Genomic DNA, 20,278 nt, shown 5'->3' with positions numbered 1-20,278 from the left:
TGTGAGCGTTTCTCAATACAAAGTAGCAAATTTTGGACTTGCATCCTCGGTAGTTCGGACTATGTAAATTTTGACTCTGGAATGTGATCACCCACGGACGGGACGATGCAAGTTCGGTAATGAAAAAGTACTATCTTGCGAGCAGGGACTTTCTGAGGGGCATTTTTTTCCTGCAGTGGAAACACACCGTAATACCAGCCCAAAGTCCCTAGTTCCTGAGTAAAGTTCCAGCAGTGGAAAACGCAGCTAAAGTGACCAATAACATTCTCCTCTCTAAACAGTTTCTTAAGTGTGTTCTCTCATGTCCACTGCTGCTACACGAATATAATGTATCACATCACTACGGAGGCCATGGTGTGTCCTGAGAGTAGCATAATGTAGATTAATATGGTTGTCTGTCTGAACCAAAGGAATAAAAGTGAACTATCTGTATCTGTAACACATTGAATTGCATAGCATCATATTTTTTTCCAATTGCATTGAAATGTATTGTGTTGTATCCAATTGAAATCGGATGGCACTGCATAGTAATGAGGTGAATTGGATCGCAACGCATCAGTTGCTGCTTCATTCGTATCTTTAATGTATCGTATCATTGGCTATGCATCAAGATGCATATTGCATCGGCCTCAGATGAAGATGCACATCCCTACTTTGCATTGACATTGTATGTAATCTACACTAGAGCTGAAACAACGAATCGATTTAATCGATTAAAATCGATTATTAAAATAGTTGTCAACTAATTTAGTCATCGATTCGTTGCTAAATAATTTATTTGCCGTAAGCGGCTTATTTCGTGCATATTTCAAATCTGCGGTGACCAAAGTGTGGCAGTAATGAGCCACCGGAGGATTTACTCAGCCAGTACAACAGGAGAAGTAGCGAATAGCCAATAGCTGGCCTCGTTTTATGTCACGTGCTTCCCGAACTGCGTCTGCAGCATTCAGCAGGATGTGGGAGTACTTTATTTTGAGCCTTCAAAAAAGAAGATTAACCTGTAAACTCTGCACTACTGAACTGTTTAAGGGACCGTTCACATATCGCGTCTTTTGCGCGCTCATGTTCGTTATTTCCAATGCAGGCGCGCAGTATGCGCGCTCATAATGGAAGCGACGCGGTCGCGACGCACCCGTTTTTCTAGGCGCGTGCGCACCGCATCGAGTTAAAAACATTTCAACTTTTCAGAATGCGGTAAGCGCACCGCGGGTCATGTAACAAGAACTAAATAATCAGCTTCATACTTTCCCGTAACAACGTTAAAAGCTCAGCCAAGATGAAGGAACAGCTGATCATAGCTGTATATGGATTCCCATTTTGAAATAAATTTAGTAGCAGAGCTACTGCAATCGATTTTTTGAGCTGCAAATCCATTTATCCTTTGCTGAAATTTCCGCGTCTTCTAGGAGAGAGCGCGTCATGGTTGCTTAGCAAAGGCAGACGCCTCAGGGTCGCTTCTGCCCGAGCGTTTTGGAAAGAAGGAGAAAGCGGTGCGCCTAGCGTTTTCCACGCGTTTTTAGGCGCGATATGTGAACGGCCCCTAAGCCTTTTATTTGTGCAGATTCTCCAGTACAATGTTGTTTGCAAATGTTTAGTCGTAAAAGCTGATAACATTGCTTTTTAACAGTTAACATTTAAAGCTTTACAAACATGTTCTGTGATCAGTTTGTCGTTTACCAGTTCATAATTCAGTCGTGCAGCCTAATTATGACTGAATGAGAGAGGTAAATGTTTAAAGATATTTGAAATGCACTTTTTTTTCTAAGTATTCACTGCTCTTTTTCACACAGCAGGTTTTTTGTGTGTCCGTTTTTTCTGGACAACCTTCTGATGGATTTTACTTTAAATTGTGAGTTCCATTCAGGTTTCATGCCATTGGCACTTTATTCGAAGGATTGTTTACAATTTCACAGCAAAAGCTATAAAGCTGTTTCCCAGTAAATAATAAAATACAACGCACTGCAATCTTATTCTGTTTTATCCTTATTCTTCGTGAAAATATGTTCTGAAAGATTCCTTAATAAGCTTTGTTCGGGATGTTAAACTACTTTAGGAGCTCTAAGGACTGCCATGGTGAAAACATTATTTGAAATCTCCTTGTGAAATTTGCTAGAGTATGGGTCAGTGTTCTGATTGCAGAAGAGTTCGACAAAGGATTACTAACACATAATAAAACAACTCCAGGTATATTTGTGATGAGGATATGACAATGCAAAATTATTAAAATCTCTTAAAAATCTATGCTGAATTATAAAGACCCTTTATTAATAATTTACTTTGGGGGGAAAATGGGAAAAACTAAAATATAAGTACATAAACCGATTAATCGATTAATCGTAAAAATAATCGACAGATTAATCGATTATCAAAATAATCGTTAGTTGCAGCCCTAATCTACACACATGCAAATAATTAAATCTGCTTTTGGTGTGCACACTATATCAACAGCATCTGTGACACTGTACATCCCCACAGGTAAAAAATTGACACTTAAAATGCCTTTACTGTAATTTTTAACAGGGAAAGACAATTTCCAAGAAAAAATTCAAATATACAGTTTCAAAAGTACAAAACTTAACTTCACAAAACGTAAAATCATATGCTTCAGCATGACACTATGTGACAGAATTGCTAACCAATCTTAACCTTGCCTGTGCATTGATATAAATTATCCATTAGACACTTTTTACAAGGCGCACACTGCCTACAGGCATTAGAGGAATAGCCATTTCATCCACCTAAACACTAAAAGGATGATTTACAAAGGATTTCTTTAAAAGAAAAGAAAAAACATTTCATATAATAAGAGTATTAGTACCCTTACTAGCTTGTACTAGTACTAGCTTGTTATTTGTGCTTTCAACCCCCTCTAATGACAAATGCAGCATACATTCCCATACCAACTGTTTAACGATGCAGATATTTCTAACAGCTATCAACATGTCATTCCTTTTTTACTGATAAACACATCTAACAGAGCATGTCTGAGGCATACCCTTACCAAACCAACATGGTATGCCTACCTTCTCTGTCCAGAATGGGCATCTGAGGGGGTGCGCTGCACTGCCCTAAGACAAGGAAAGAGGGGACCTCCAGTAGTAAATATCACAATTGCCAAATCAATACCAATATCCTATTAAATTGTATACGCTATACATTAATATATAAAATTGACCTTAAAACACTATAGGGGAGGGGGAAAAAAGTTGACTGATTCATGAATGAGGGAATGTGATGCTTTTCCCATAATTCTTTAATACCTGACCTCCATTCTGTGATGGTACAAGATTACCAACCGACAACAAAATTGGTCTTTGGCAGATTTTGAATGTTAAATGTAATCTAATGTAACCTGACTAGAGACAGTATAATCATATACATTTAAGTGAATCCTTATGGATCATCAATATATTTTTTTTGGGGGGGGGAGGGGGGGGGGGCTATATAAACTAGTAAAGACAACTAAACTGGCCAAAAACATGAGATGTAAAACAACTCATTCAATAATCAAATTAGAAAACATAAGTTTCCGTGACCCTTTAAAAATACGAACATTTGATAATTTTATATGTGCAAAAAGCAACAAACAACAGAATGAGGATTCACACGCTTTTCATATCACATCACGCACCTGCAGTGCTTCTGCGAGTGGAGAAAAACATACAGCTAGGTTATATATACCGAATAAATAGGCCTATATGAGAAATATATTTTTTCTTGAATAAATGACCAAAATGAACGAAAAACGCAACATTTTGATTCATTTTTGTGCTGCGCGAAAGGAAACAGACGGCAGAAAACAGCATCCTATTTTTCTTTAGGCTTATTTTTACGCTCAAAGATTTGTTTTTATTGTGAATGTACACAGATAAAGGCAAACCGTTTATAATTTCGATTATCTTTATGACTAAAAGGAGAAGTTGCTTCCACTGTTAGAAAATAAATAATCAAGAGATTGCCCTAGCTCCGCATGCAAGCACAAAGTTAAGCTTTACTTTGACAATGCAGCCTGTTCATTATAATAAAGTACAGTCAGTCAAACATATGGGGGAAAAAAACACACTGTTCTGTTTAAATATATATCATAAAAATCAGTGGTGTTAAGTGTTCTCACCATACCGCCATGATGTTATGCAAAACATTTTGTTTTAAGTGGATATTGGAACGCGAGTGAAGTAGACTATAATAAATAACTTGGCATTCGCAAATAGGGAAACATTTGATTTTGTGTCGAATGAGAGACCCAACATTGGTTTCAGTTCGTTCATTTTATCCTAAACTAATTCGTAAATAAATTAACTTTTCCACGACATTCTAATTTATTGAGATGCAGCTGTAGTTGCCAGTTCTCCAGCAATGTTTTCTGCTTGCACTTTGCTGCTGTCGCCAGCACTGCCAAATAGCATTTTGGCTGTGTAGAACGATGCAGAGAGACCAATACAGAACCAGGAACACAAATAACCAAGCTCTGGGTAAATTATAACGGACCCAGTGAACTAAATTCAAATCACCTCCTGAGCGAAAGTTTGTGGATCATGTACAACTTTAAAGGCACTCTAACAACAGCCCACACACAACCTTGTATTTTAGAAGACTACAGACAAAAAGAGAATGAAGAGCCCCTTTACTTTGAACCACACAGTGCATGCAGACCGCATATTTAACTGCCATCATTTTGTGGTTTAATAGCATCTTGCAACAATAATTTTAATTCAATTAAATGCTTAGCCATACTTTAGACAAAGCCACAAGAGATACGTTCTCCGAAACACTTCAGTTATTCATCGACAGAAAGTGGACAAAAAAATAATGCACATACTTTCTGCAGTCTTTAACAACAACAACAAAGAATGAACGTAAAAAATGTTATAACGAACAAGAGGAGAATAAAATACAGAATTTCTAATTAGTCTGTAAGCTGAGAAAGCATCAACATCACACTTCACGTCATGAAAAATGCTATTAGGGATGATATTTCAACAATGTTATGTTACAGATGAAAAAAAGAAATAGAAACTAGATGGAATGCATGAGAAAACAAATGCATTATAGAACAGAGTAATTGTGTACTTACCAGTGAAAAGCATTGTAATGGAAGTAAACCAAACCAAGGCCATATAAAAAGACAGCATTCTGGAAAAAAATAAAGCAGAGTTAGAAACATAATGAGAAAAAACAATTCATTAATTAATCAATTGAATTAATAAGCAAAATGGCTTTCTAATAAAGGATGGCACCGTAAGCATGATTAAGGATAGTTTACCCTCTCAGCGGATCTGACACATCTGTGCTCAGCAGGGGACAGAAACACCTGCGGCTAATGAGCATGTGTTAAACTAAAAAGGTGGAAAAAGTCTTCCTCTCCCGCAACCATAAAAGGTTATATTTCAATAACGGAATGTGCAAGACAATATGGATCAATGAAACATTATCATGTCTGAACCTCTTATCTGTGCTCACAGAGGCCAAGCGTGACTAAAACTGAAAGCCACTGCGGCTTGTCTTCCCCACAAATGCACTTTCGTTAGATGATGAAACTATATGGTAAGTTGGCAAAGTGAATAGCTTAAGAATTTAACTAGAACTGGGCTACAAGGTCAAACAAATACAAACCCCAGTCACCATTTACATATAGACAGGGTGAGCTTCATGAAAGCCAGTATGCAGCGCAAAACACAAAACTTGAAACCAATTTGAATTTTTGTGAGTTTTCTACTTTAAAGCACTGGAAGAAAAGTAAAATAGCTTAAGCTAGACAGTGAAAATATTATTACACGCTAAAATTATAAAAAAAATCATTTAAATATGCAATCATAAAATGCAAAAAGGGCAAGAAGGCAGGATTATCAGTGAATAACGATATATATTTAAGGCTGTTGCAATTTAATCAGAGTAAACCTACAGATAAAGCAAGAGAAAATTTTGCATTTATGGGACTGCATTCAAAGTACATTTTATCAGTTCATGCATTCCAATGCACTGAAATGACAAGACTGTCACAATTTAGATGAATGTGACAGTTTCATCATCTTTCTCTGTTCCAATGCAATCAGGAAGTCAACAATGACAGGGGCTTTCAACGACCGGCATGACAGTGTGCGCTACTTATTTACAATCTAGAAAGGATGACTGTCTAACAAAACCTTGGACAGCAGTGTGAAGTCAGGACAGGCGTAGAATAAAATATGCCAAAAAAGAACTGAATGCAAAGCATATGGTGCATCACTCTGACAGGTTGATGCTACTGCACACGGGCGCTCATCACACCTGCACAAATCACACACAGCTGTCTGAGTGCTGAGACAGCACCCTTTTTAACCCCTTCAATGCAGGCACACATTTAGAACATTCCCTGACTCTGAGAACAAAAACTTTAATCGGGGGAAGAAAAAAATACAACTAAGCTTTGAAAAAAGTATGAAATCTGCAACTTCCACAGCTGCGGTCTGCAATGTTTACACTGGCAAATTTTCCATTCAGACGTCCAAACTAAACAGTGCCAATGCAAAACTGTAATTTATAGTACGAACGGTTAGAAACTACCTAATAACTCACATAAGAACGTTTAGTCCATCTGTGCTGCAAATCAGTTTCTATTAGCCGTATGCAGAGGCTTAACGCCTGGTAGGTGAGAGATGACACTTCTACAGTTGACAGCCATATCTGAAGTTAAATCACATTGAAAGTTTACTCTGCTATGGAAATTTCACAGCCAAAAGCGTCACTCTTGCTCTAGGAGAGAACCCAGAACTGTCAGAGGACATTACTGACACTCCTACAGAATCTCATTTCACATACAAAAACTTTCTTACAGACAGCTACACCTAGCCAGACACATCAAACTGAATTGTTTTCACAAACAACAGACACCTGGAATTACATCTGTTACAGGCGATCCAAATGCAGGTAGCCATCCTACAAATAGTCTACTGAGTCTAGTGCGTACATTTGTTCAGTTCTTATTGTATCATTATTGCTTAGCAGACTTTAAGTTTAAAACCCTTGTTTTGACGCAATGATTACGCCCCCTTTTGATACTGTCTGTGACGCTTTAGAGCAGTGGTGCCCAATCCTGTTCCTGGAGATCTCAGTTCCAAATGATCAAAAGTATTTCTGAAGATTTTAATCGGCTGGTTCGGTTGTGTTTGATCAGGGTGGAGCTGATCTCTAGGAACTGAATTGGGCACCACTGCATTAGACAAATGAAATGTCACACCATGCATCTACAAATACCTCCAAAAGTGGGCCTGATCCTGTCACAATGAATTCCCAAAACACACCGGACACTGTTAACACCTGTAATTAACACTACCTACACATTGGTAGTGTAAACTGTGCAAGTGCACAACCACTGAGAATCAAGCATCCCTCACCTTCAGGCCTGGATTGGCTAATAGGGAGGACCAGGAGAATTCCTGTAGGGCCGGTCTGTTGTCCTAGGCTGCCTACACTCACAGCAGCCCCAACCCTGCTCTTTTTGTTTATTATTTTCTCGCAGGCCCACTCGCAGGATTGCCAGCCGTTCCGTATAATACGGTATCGTCTCGTATAAAAGCTATAGCCTACAGAATGCAGTCTGTCCCATATTTGAAAGCAATCAATCCTCTGCCGTCTGCTCCCGCTTCACAGCGAGCGGGACTCATGCTAACGGCAATTCCATTTCACTCTACCCGTTTTGAATTTGCCAAATCAGTTTGGGAAGGCAAAAAACTTATTGATCATGGGCCAACATCCGATCAAAACACTCAATCTACCAAAGGGAAGATACTTCTCACTTTTGTAAGTCAATTCTGTTGAATGGAGAAAACAAAATAAGCTAAATCAACTTCAAGCCAATTGAAAACGTACAAATCCAAGGACCAGAAGTAGCCCACATTCTTCAAGTTTTCTTTAACTGAAAAATATAAAATCATTCATTCATAGGCTATATGGTTGAAATAAAATTTTAGTTCAAAAGTTGAAGTGTCATTCAAAAAAATACTTTATTGACTGATGTTTCATAGATGTTCAGTTGTTATGCTTTTTACATTTCAATTCCATTTGTATGTATGCACTTTCACAGTATTTGCAGTATGCAGAGCCTATTCTGTAATGGCACAATTTACTCAGGCCAATTACTTTTTTTGACAAAATTATTTTTAGAATAGTTGTATATAAAAAGTTTAAACAAAACAAATGTGATTATTTCTGAGAACTTTTTAGGCACACATTATGGTACACAACAAATATTTTGAGCTCCCCCTATTCTGTACCTTATTTTCTTATAAAGAATCAAAACTGTCCCTTATTTTCCATTTCTGAAGTTAACTGGCAACCCTAATGATGACGTTATTATCTTTTGACTCCTCCAACAGAGGCACCTAATAATAATTGTCGTTTGATGAAGATATGCTAGCAAAAAGACAATGATTTAAAGGGTTAGTTCACCCAGATAGCAAAATTATGTAATTAATAACTTACCCTCATGTTGTTCCAAACCCGTAAGACCTCCGTTTATCTTTGGAACACAGTTTAAGATATTTAAGATTTAGTCTGAGAGCTTTCTGTCCCTCCATTGAAGCTGTGTGTACGGTATACTGTCCATGTCCAGAAAGGTAAGAAAAACATCATCAAAGTAGTCCATGTGACATCATAGGGTCAGTTAGAATTTTTTGAAGCATCGAAAATACATTTTGGTCCAAAAATAGCAAAAACGTCGACTTTATTCAGCATTGTCTTCTCTTCCGTGTCTGTTGTGTGAGAGAGTTCAAAACAAAGCAGTCTGGATATCCAGTTTGCGAACGAATCATTCAGTTCACCAAAACAAACTGAATTGTTTTAAACGGTTCGCATCTCTAATACACATTAATCCACAAATGACTTAAGCTGTTAACTTTTTTAATGTGGGAGAGAGAAGAGAGAACTGAAGATGAACACCGAGCAGAGCCAGATAATGAACAAAAGACTGACTCATTCACGAGTCAAGAACCGGTTGCATTGGTTTTCAGATCACCAGTAGTTCTTTCGGACAGTTCGATTCAATAAACCGGTTGAAGAAAACGGTTCACCGGTTCTTTTGCGCTCGACGATTTGCGATGATTGCCCTTGATTTAAGCCTTCGGTTTACCCGCGCTCATAACACTAGCACAGAATCAGTTCCAGAGGTGGGTAGAGTACCCAAAAACTTTACTCAAGTAAAAGTAAAAGTACTTCTAGAAATATTTACTCAAGTAAAAGTAAAAGTACTAGTCTTGAATAGTTACTTGAGTAAGAGTAAAAGAGTATTGGATAAAAAATCTACTCAAGTAGTTAGTTACTAGTTACTTTGGGTCATATATACTGAGCCTATTTTTATTTAGATATATAGATAAAATGTATGTAATGTATGTGTGCGTGTATAAATGTATATATTTCATCAGCCTTTACTCCAATTTATGTAATTTATTATAAAACCCTGTCTGTTTACTTAAGTAACAGATATAGGTGTCATGCCATAACATATTTTTAATATGACTGACTTTATATTAAATGTGAATTTAACATTGAAAGTTAATGTGATATAAATATTGCTACTAATCTTTTATTGTTCAGAAAGAGAGCAAATAACATTTACATTATTAAAGAAAATTTTCACTGACAGTCACTGACAGATTTCAATCACTCTCAGAAACTCCCATTAAAATCACTGAAACTGTTAACACTGTGAAATCAATATCTTAATTAAAGATTCGTACACACATCTGCACTTTGTTGTTTCTGACGAGAGAATTCGCAGGAAGAAGTATTCAGTCAGTGAGCGAGTGAAGGAAGCACCGGCATTTTAGCGATGACTCATCTGAACGCCTCTGATTGGCCAATGCTTTAATAAGCTCAAAAGAATCATGTGTGATTGGTTATAATGCGCAGTGCTGTAAAAACACATCTATCTCTGGCTAAGCGCCAGCAAGCGATCACAGATCTGAATTAAGCAGCTGATGATATGACTTGCTGAACGTACTCACGCCGGTGTGATTGTATTAAAATTAATAAAATGTTTATCGGCTATTTTTTGTCTTTTGGAAGCTGCATTCAACTTGACTCCCCTCTCTTATAAGCCACAGACGTACAACAAACTAATGTCACAGTGGTATCGTGTACTGTACTCGAATGTAGCCCAAGTTATTACCTGTTAAACAGTAGACAGCACACGCGGTGTTCATCTAATAAGGATCTCCATCGCTAGCAAATAATAACCTTTGCAGATTTCAATTCAGTGCAGTTCCAGCCACGTTTTCAATGCTCTTTCGGTTCTTAAATGTTACAACTCTGAGTGAACCCCTTCAGACGCTCAGCGCGTGCAGCAGGGAACTGAACGATTCATTCAAACTGATTCATGAACCAATTCACTCGTTTGTGCTAATTGGTTTGATCAAGCCTTTGAACAGAATTGACTCAAAAGAATGAATCATTCGCGAATGGGCATCGCTCATTGCCCAGAGAAAAGTAGACGGCGCGTTTGGAATAAACTGAAGCATTTATAACATTTATTGCATTAAGATAAAGTAACGAGAGGAGCGTCGCCCACAGTAACGAAGTAAAAGTACAGATTTTTCCCCAAAAATTTACTCAAGTAAGAGTATAAAGTACCCATCTTTAAATATACTCCGAAAAGTATTAGTTACCACAAATAATTACTCAAGTAAATGTAACGAAGTAAATGTAACTCGTTACTACCCACCTCTGATCAGTTCAGAATCAATCACCAAAAGAATCAGTTCGGTGCAGGCACTCTGTGTGTCAGTCTGCTTCACGCTGAATCACACATGCACAGTATCATCAGCTCCTCGGTTCTTCTTATCTGGCTCGGCTCGGTATTCATCTTCAGTTCTCTCTTCACAGCAGTTCAGTCAGTGTAATGTTTGAATGAATTACTCCGGGATATTGGTTTGTTTGAACTCAGAGGGAGTGTCAGCCACATTAAAAAAGTTAACAGCTTAAGTCATTTATGGATTAATGCGTATTAGAGATGCGAACCGTTTAAATGATTCAGTTCGATTTGGTGAACTGAATGATTCGTTCGCGAACCAGATATGACAAACTGCTTTGTTTTGATCTCTCTCACAACAGACACGGAAGAGAAGACAATGCTGAATAAAGTCGTGGTTTTTGCTATTTTTGGACCAAAATGTATTTTCGATGCTTCAAAAAATTCTAACTGACCCTCTGATGTCACATGGACTACTTTGATGATGTTTTTCTTACCTTTCTGGACATGGACAGTATACCGTACACACAGCTTCAATGGAGGGACTCAGAGCTCTCGGACTAAATCTAAAATATCTTAAACTGTGTTCAGAAGATGGACGGAGGTCTTACGGGTTTGAAACAACATGAGGGTAAGTTATTAATTACATAATTTTGCTATCTGGGTGAACTAACCCTTTAAGGCTGTAGGGAACAGTTCACTTTTGCAGATGTAGGCCTATAATTACATTATTTAAATAAGCCTATAGTCAGTCGTGAACTAAAGTGGGCCAGTCTAAGGCATGAAACTCCAGGGCTGCAAATGAGTCCCAGTCCGGCCCTGCTCACCTTCCAGTAGTCTGACTGTAAACTGTAGTATCTCTGGTATGCAGACAATGCTGAAAAGAAAACAAAAGAAACTTATTAAGACCGATTGTTATATTTTCAATGACAATAAAAGAAATATTCCTTTAGTCAGAACTCACCTTTAGGATAATCTTCCAGTAAAAGGTTGAAGTGACCTAACTGGCAAAAAACCTCTGGCTCCACTTTCCCTTCAGCTTTTAAGATGTAGACGTCATAGCAGCGAACAGCCTGAGAAGCAAATAGTAAATGTGAACAAAAGTCAGAAAGACCACCTGGTGAAATCAACCAGTTTGTCTTGAACTTGGCAAAACATTTTCCAGGACAAACCAATTGTGACTGTTTTATAATTTTCTCAATCAACTACCATTTAATTCAATCAATGAATTACTATTGTCATATTTACCATAAAATACAGAGGTGAAGATATATAATGCAAAGAGATATTCGTTTGATATTTCTAATGTATATAAATCATGTATCTCAGCACTCACCAAGCATTATGAAATATTTATAAACCTAAAGTCTGCATTCTAAAACCTTTTGCCTAATTAAACAGCAGCCATATGCTAAAAGTTTGGGGGTCAAATTTTCTTGAAATTAACACTTTTATTTAGCAAGGACACATTCAATTGACAAAAAGTGACAGGAAGGACTAGTACAACATCGCGAACGATTTATATTTCAAATAAATGTTGTTGTTTTGAACTTTCTATGCATCAGAAAATACTGAAAAAAAAAAGTTTTTCCACAAAAATATTGAGCAGCTCAACGGTTTTCAGCACTGATTGTTATAACAAATGTATTTTCCATCAAATAAATTCAACCCTTCTGAAAATAACAGACATAAAATATACGCATTATATAACCCTATACTGTAGTCTATATGTGGGAAATGAGTGCATTTTGAAAATTCAACATTAAAGTTCACTTTCGTGCTTTATAAAACATGTTGCATGTTACATTTACATCTAACACAAGATAGACCATATATCTTAACCACAAATTAAATGTGGCATATGCCACACTAATGCACCATTAAAGATCTTTTTAAATGCTTTGGTAGAATGTTGGACACAAAGCAACACTGAAGTACTTCAGGACCCATCACTGTAACTATACTAATGCAGCAACCAGTAGACTTCTTCACTTGTCCCGTCAGTAGCCTTTAAAGCTCTGATACACCTACAAGGTCACCCGAGTTGAACAGAACTGAAGGTCATAGAAAAGGTTAAACAACACTGGTTATGTTCCTTGACACAAGAAGTTCAGAACACTGAGGTTTTCATTCGGTTTTGTTGTCTATGCGTTTTGGAATATTTAACTTGGTGTTTTAAACTGGTAAAACATGCATTAGGCAGCAGAATATGAAATTGAAAAAGTTAAACATTCAGACTGACCAATGCAAACTTTCACATATTGAATAACTGATCCTTGTTTAGAAAAATAATCTATGTGAGAACTTTTAAATAAGCTCCTTTTCATTTAAATAAAACAAATACTGCAAAATATCTTGCATGAACATTTTCTTTTTAGACCATATCTAGGAACCAAAATAACGTCAGTATAGTCTGTGCTAAACCCATGAATACATGTTCTAGTTAAACTAAAATGAAATGCTCATTTAACCGCAGTGTTCAAAGGTCTTTAAAGAGGTGCTGGCTGTATCTGGGACACTGAACATTTTGACAGACATGGCTAGCTTGTGGGAAGAGTTGCACAGCGGCAGACAGACAGCAAGCAGACCAGAACAACAGCAATGAGCGGAGCACTGAGGGATGCGCAGGTCTATTTCTAAATTAATCATCCCTTTCTTGTAAGAGGCTCCACAGCTTCAAAATGTCTGGCTCATTAAACATTCCACCTGTCTATCTCTACTGCCTATAATTACTATTATAGTTAGCATTTTTTGTATAAACAGTCACTATTTTTAAGATGCATCAATTATTTATGGCATTTCTTGTGGCAAATTGATGTATATGAACAATAATTCTAAGCTATTCATATAATTGTTTTTCAGGATAGTTTTGTCTACAAGCTTACATTTATTCTTTAGATTAAAAAAAACACTTTTCTCAGGTACATGAACTTCTTAATCTTTTTCTTTATCACTTTACTACAGTTCATATTTATTTATTTCATGGGTCCTACAATAGGACAATTAATTTTTAAAAACACAATTATATGCTTTCCTTATGTTATAAACAACATAAGTATTAATAAAAACAAATGTACCTTAAAAAATAATCAAGTGACAAAATATCCAGCGCTGACGTACTGCAACAAATGCTGCTTGCAAAGGCAACCTGACAAAGTCAACTTGCTCGGCCATAATGACAAACCCCTTCAGAAGTACTCGAATCTGCCAGATTAAATGTTAAACCTCACACAAGTTCTCGTAAATAACTTGATTACTGATTTACTGAACGCCTGGGTGTTGAGAAAAGACTGAAAAGAGCCCAGTAGCGTTCAAACGACTCCTCGCATGCAATTACATTGGTTAGCATCATGCTACCCAGCTAATATGTAGCCTTTCTGCCTTGTACACCACTGAGATCAGAGCTTTAACCTTCCCAGTTCATCTTGAAACACGAAAATAGCCTACAGTCTGGTCTAAGATCAGCAAAATAAGTTCAATAATTCACAACTTTGGCCTAACCGAATATGAACAGCTCGGCTAACTTAGCTAAACTTATACACTACTGAGATTGTTTATCACCATCATACGACAGATGCAACTTCTGGCTCAATTAAAAGATAAAAGACGTTTCTCTAGAATTAAGATAATTCATTAAAACAAACAACCTTAGACTGCTAAACTGATACTCAAACGGTGGCAAAAGAATAAAAACAACACCCTCAACTCTTCATTACAGAACCACATGCTGTTTTCAAAGCAGATTAATATTTAAAATAATCACCGCAGAGCATCTACAGATCCCCATCACTGACATGCATTGTGCCAGTTTCAATTGTATAGCACTTTTCACGAAACTCAAAGCAGTTAAAATCATGAAGATTTAACTAATATATCCGTGCAGTCGTATTTAGCAGATTAGAGCTGTGCGACAATATAAGTTTAGATATACAACGATAAACAATCACTCTGATGACCTATTTATTGCTTTACGTGAGTGACTTGTGTATGCGGATGAAGTTGGACGTACTATATGCAACTTTTAATATATCATTTTAAGTATAGTACAATCTGAATTTAATACTGTGCGTCTTCTTGGATTTTATAGAAAGTTTACATCTGTTTACAGCATTATAAAAGTGTCACGCACACTACATTATTCTGTACAATGCAATAGTTGTCTCTGTGCATTATACTGACTGTATTGCTGCTGATTAATAAAGTATATATTTATGTCTACACAGACCTATGCATGTTATAGCATGTCATAGGATTTGCAGTTATGTGTCTATCTGTCTCCAGACCTCCATCAGTGTCATATACTCATACCTTTAACAGCAAGGCCTTCGTTCTGGCGCCATCTTCATGAAGCCTCTGAAATCCAAACAGTGTGCTGCAAACAGAAGACAACACAGGCGGTTCCGTGTTACTTTACCTCCATCGCGTTCATTTGCACCGCTTTAACATGCGGGGAAGGCCCGTAAAAATGCACGGAGGGTTCTCGGTGCAGATAAAGGGGTTTTAACTGACCTGTCCACGCTGGCTAAGCGCTCCTTCTCTTGCGGCGTAAGCTTCGGAAAGTCCTCCTCGGTTTCACTCGCTTTTCCCGCCGCCATTTTCTTTTCCTCATCACCAGCAGCAGCAGCAGCAGCGCGAGCTACAGCGGCCACTGACACTCCGCACGATTTCATAGACAAAAAACACCAGCGAAAATATTTACGCACCGCAAGCCGAGCACCTTTTTGCGTAGATCTGAACGCAAAAAAGAATAGACGGAAAATAATGTCCCCCTTTTTCACATTGTCCTCGACATGAATGAGTCGCAGGTACACCAAAATGCATGCAGAACGAGCAATGTGGGATTTAACGGCAAATTGTTATTTAGTAATATCTCAAACTTCCCCCTAGTCGCCAGCTCAAACTTGTTATAATTGTGTCACTCAAGCGAGCCCACGCCGCCGCCGTCGGACTGCCTCCTCTGAGATTCTGGCCAATGGCTGCTCTCGGTGGAGACCACGTGATCGGCCTTGTCTCGGGATCCCTTTTTTCGTATAAACTTTCAAGGGGGAGGGTAAATAACAAACCCCTCAACTTTACGCCGCATCTTCGCCTGTTGCCATTGGCTCAGCTGGATTTATTATGATTACGTAACACCAACATAAAACGCATTATTGGCTCAAGCATCTGTCTGTTTGAGAACTCAGAGTTTTAAGGATGTGAGGAAAACGGTGCCTGAATTCTAGTTATTAGTCAGTTTGTTACATGAGCTAGTATGATTTTCATTACTCCAGATTATGTGCCAAATGTGGAATATTTAGTTACATTATTTCTCTTTCTTTCTTTCTTTCTTTCTTTCTTTCTTTCTAATGTACATACAATTCCACTCAGGGATCTGTAATTTTTTATTATTGTATGTTAGTGAATTGCACTGTTCCGTACTGTATTTTATTTTATAGTTAGTTATCAGTTTTGTATTTGTCCAATGATGTAATTCCTAAATTTCAGATAATAAATATCCTAATATTCTATCATATCACATACAAAATCATCCTATCCTATCATGCTCTACCCTATTTTATATTATCCTATCTTTCTTTCTTTCTTTCTTTCTTTCTTTCTTTCTTTCTTTCTTTCTTCCACTATTCTATTTAGAGTTATTAAGATATATCTCAACATCCTTCAATATACTAAGCAAGAAAGTAAAAAAGAGAAGAAAGAACTAATTATTTATCTTATTTTTACTCCCTTGCTTAAGTGTTATTATTATACAAATAATACAGTGTTTCTTAAATTAAGCCAGCTTCAGGCAGTAGGTTTAAAAGATCTCTGATACTGTAGGTAAACCATATTTTAAAATGTAAAACTACACTCGAAATAATTAGCAGAATATTTTGTGAATAACGCACATAAGCGATCGTAGCGGTCCGTGGACAGTGATCGCACGTAAGTTACGCAGGATTGTGCGTAGCGCTGCAGCGGCTTGGAGTACTGTGTGAATGGAGCCTCATAAAATGGCGGATCGCGGTGAAGGTAAATAAATTGGCCAACCAAACATTTCAAGAGCCTTTATTGATTGACAACCTGTTTATTTATCTCTATAGCTTATATGCAACGAAATTCCAAGAGTTTGCAATGTAGTAGAGCTGCAAGTGATCGATTATTATTATGCAGACTGTGCAGATATCATGTGGATAAATCTCTCTCAATCATGTTCTCTCAATTAATTCTCAATCATGTCTTAGTAACTGCATGTCGCTGAATACATTCAAAATAGTGCCTTGTTCTCAGGTTTGATATTTCAGGGTAATGTGCGATGTGTTGGTGACATTATCATTGTTAAAATACCTAAGGTTCGTGCTGTTTCTTAACTTTCTTTGTTTTTAAATCCGATCATAAAGGGGTTCATCTAAAATATTAAAGAATGTAAAACAGGTTTTGGACCTACAGTTGGTTCTTGGGTGGAAATACACGAATAATATGTATGCCAATTGTTTACCCATGCATAACAACCTAATAAATTATATAATGGTGTATATTCACTTGCATCCATGCTTTGTTATTTTGGACGCTGTAGAAATACTATTAACTTACTTATTTTATAACAGTTACTTTTGTTTTCAGATGAAGATGCAGAGAGTGAAGATGAATTATATGAGGTGGTTAACATCACAGATTATGCCAGGAGGCATCAATGGTGGAGTCTTGTTTTTGGGAACAGTACAGGACCCATTGCAGAAAAGTACTCTGTGGCTTCACAGATCATGATGGGTGGAGTGACAGGATGGTTAGTCTTAATACAGAATAATAAACCGATGCTATTTCCTATGTGCTGTAATATTTGATTCCCCAATGTCAGTATTCTATTTTACATGTATGAAATAATGCATACTAATAAATCCAAAATTACTTTGTCCTCCAGGTGTACTGGTTATCTTTTTCAGAGAGTTGGAAAAATTGTGGCTACTGCTGTTGGAGGAGGATTTCTTTTGCTACAAGTACGAATTATTAAAATGCTTGCATCATATGTCGTAGCCAATACTCAAAAATGAAAATGTGCCAAATGTTTACTCCCTCTCAGGTCATTCATTCATGTACTGTACATGTGTTTCATGTAGATGTGAAATATAGCATTACATCGTTGCTCACCAGTGGATCCTCTGCTGTTGGGTGCCATCAGAGTGAGAGTTCAAACAGCTGATAAAAACATCACAATAATAACAATAAACACAACTTTAGTTCATCATTAACATTTTATGAATTAAAAAGAAAAATCTGTGTGTTTGTAATAAACAAATACATCATGAATTAATTTTTAACTTCAAACAGTTCCTTCTGGCTAAAAGACAAGGCCTCTATCCATAATATTGCTTTTTCATTCTGACGGCACCCATTCACTGCAGAGAATCCACTGGTAAGCAAGTGATGTCATGCTAAATTTATCTAAATCTGTTCCAGTGATTGTTTCTCAAATTCATTGGATGGCCTGAGGGTAAGTAGATTTTCAGCTAATTTTCATTTTTAAGTGAACTACTCCTTTAAGGGTTTATTATGCTTCTATGTCATGTTAAGAGAGGAAAACAAATCATACTTTTCTCATTTCAGATTGCCAACCACAGTGGCTATGTGCAGGTTGACTGGAAGAAAGTGGAAAAGGATGTCAATAAAGCAAAAAAGCATCTGAAGAAAAAGGCAAACAAAGCAGCCCCTGAGCTCAATTCCTTTATAGAAGAAGTGGGTATTCTTTCACGCATCCGTTATAACTTCATATACCAATCAACCAGCTAATCTACCCAAATTTCAATAAAGCATTTTGTATTATTATTTAGTGTGGTCATGTAACACTTTAGAAAGCTGTTACTAATCCTACATTCTGTAAATGGTGTCTTTTTCTTACAGTCGACAGAATTTGTGAAGAGGAATATTGTTATCTCAGGTGGATTTGTTGGAGGATTTCTGCTGGGCCTGGCATCCTAAATGAAACCTGGATCTACTGTATTGCCAAGTAGTTTGCACATTAATATTCTCCCTTATGTCGGTGTCACAGCAATACAACAATGGAACTTGATTTATTGTCTGAAGCAGTGCAATGGACATTTGCTGAACTGTTGTTCTAAATATATTCCTCTACAATGCTGATTAACTGTACATAGCTTAATCATCCTGATGAAGAGAGATATTGTGCCAATAACTTTATAGAAAATTGTAGTTGTGGTTTTATTTTTTTATTTTATTTTGCATACTCTTAATAAGACATCAAGATGAGGTTTGTTACATATACAACTAAAGTGTTTCTTATTGTGCTTTGTTTTTGACAATACATTATTAGAGTTAGTTGGATAATTTCCATAATATTTACTTGTTCAGAAGCATGTGTTGTTTTTTTTTGAGTGTTTTACTTTGCGTTTTCTTTTCTTTTTTTAAATATACAGAATCACCCACCAATAACATGTTTGTGGAAAAATAAAAAAAGGATGTCTTTCTGGTTGTTTATGGTTTATTCATGTTGTTTTGATTTTTACAAGGGGGAAAAAAATAAAATTTTAATGAAGGTTTAAAAAACAACTTTATATAATTTGTGGTAGACAAAAGCATGGACTTCTTTACATGCAGTTATGTATATATATATATATATATATATATATATATATACACACACACACACACACACATATACATGTTTTGTGTTATGAGAGCCCAGGTTGCTCTGATAGTGGCCTTCAGCTCTTCTGCATTGTTGGGTCTGGCATATCGCATCTTCCTCTTCACAATACCCCATAGATTTTCAGAAGAAAGTCAGGCGAGTTTGCTGGCCAATTAAGAACAGGGATACCATGGTCCTTAAACCAGGTACTGGAAGCTGTGGCACTGTGTGCAGGTGCCAAGTCCTGTTGGAAAATGAAATCTGCATCTCCATAAACTTCCTGCTATACGGCTTTGTTGACCTTGGAGCTCAGAAAACACAGTGGACCAACACCAGCAGATGACATGGCACCACAAACCATCACTGACTGTGGAAACTTTACACTGGACCTCAAGCAACGTGGATTGTGTGCCTCTCATCTCTTCCTTCAGACTCTGGGACCCTGAAATTCAAAGGAAATGCAAAATGTACTTTCATCAGAGAACATAACTTTGGACCACTCAGCAGCAGTCCAGTCCTTTTTGAAGCGAGATGCTTCTGATGCTGTCTGTTGTTCAAGAGTGGACTGACACAAGGAATGCGACAGCTGAAACCCATGTCTTGCATATGTCTGTGCATTGTGGTTCTTGAAGCACAGACTCCAGCTGCAGTCCACTCTTTGTGAATCTCCAACACATTTTTGAATGGGTTTTGTTTCACAATCCTATCCAGGGACCACTTATCCCTACTGCTTGTACACATTTTTTCTCCCACATCTTTTCCTTCCCTTAGCCTCTCTATTAATGTGCTTGGACACATAGCTCTGTGAACAGCCAGCCTCTTTTGCAATGACATTTTGTGTCTTGCGCTCCTTGTGCAAGGTGTCAATGGTCGTCTTTTGGACAACTGTCAAGTCAGCAGTCTTCCCTATGATTGTGTAGCCTACAGAAGTAGAC

General features: G+C 37.2%; 2 protein-coding genes across 6 annotated transcripts in view; one reads left to right on the top strand and one right to left on the bottom strand.

Moving 5' to 3' along the window:
- Positions 1-15,677, bottom strand: part of kdm6a (lysine (K)-specific demethylase 6A) — a 60,613-nt gene extending 44,936 nt beyond the window's left edge. For 2 of the 5 annotated variants that reach the window (XM_059500242.1, XM_059500246.1), the window contains exons 1-6: positions 15,233-15,676; positions 15,032-15,095; positions 11,688-11,796; positions 11,551-11,600; positions 5,075-5,133; positions 3,024-3,068 (exon numbers count right to left, since the gene is read on the bottom strand). In XM_059500242.1, the coding sequence (XP_059356225.1) occupies positions 3,024-3,068; positions 5,075-5,133; positions 11,551-11,600; positions 11,688-11,796; positions 15,032-15,095; positions 15,233-15,393 (488 nt within the window). In that variant the 5' untranslated portion in view covers positions 15,394-15,676. Of the gene's footprint in view, positions 1-3,023; positions 3,069-5,074; positions 5,134-11,550; positions 11,601-11,687; positions 11,797-15,031; positions 15,096-15,232 lie in introns of all 5 variants that reach the window. The other 3 variants (XM_059500243.1, XM_059500245.1, XM_059500244.1) reach the window with 3 other exon arrangements.
- Positions 15,678-16,644: 967 nt separating this feature from the next.
- On the top strand, positions 16,645-19,179 carry fundc1 (FUN14 domain containing 1). The gene is made up of 5 exons (XM_059499408.1): positions 16,645-16,732; positions 17,324-17,486; positions 17,622-17,697; positions 18,305-18,433; positions 18,599-19,179. Exons 1-5 carry the CDS (start codon positions 16,699-16,701, stop codon positions 18,674-18,676), a joined length of 480 nt encoding a protein of 159 aa, XP_059355391.1. The 5' UTR covers positions 16,645-16,698; the 3' UTR covers positions 18,677-19,179.
- The last annotated feature ends 1,099 nt before the right edge of the window (positions 19,180-20,278 follow it).

This window comes from Carassius carassius, chromosome 19, assembly GCF_963082965.1.
Source record: "Carassius carassius chromosome 19, fCarCar2.1, whole genome shotgun sequence".
NCBI lineage: Eukaryota > Metazoa > Chordata > Actinopteri > Cypriniformes > Cyprinidae > Carassius > Carassius carassius.
Note: the sequence above shows the minus strand (reverse complement) of the source record. Positions and strands in the feature narration are given on the sequence as shown.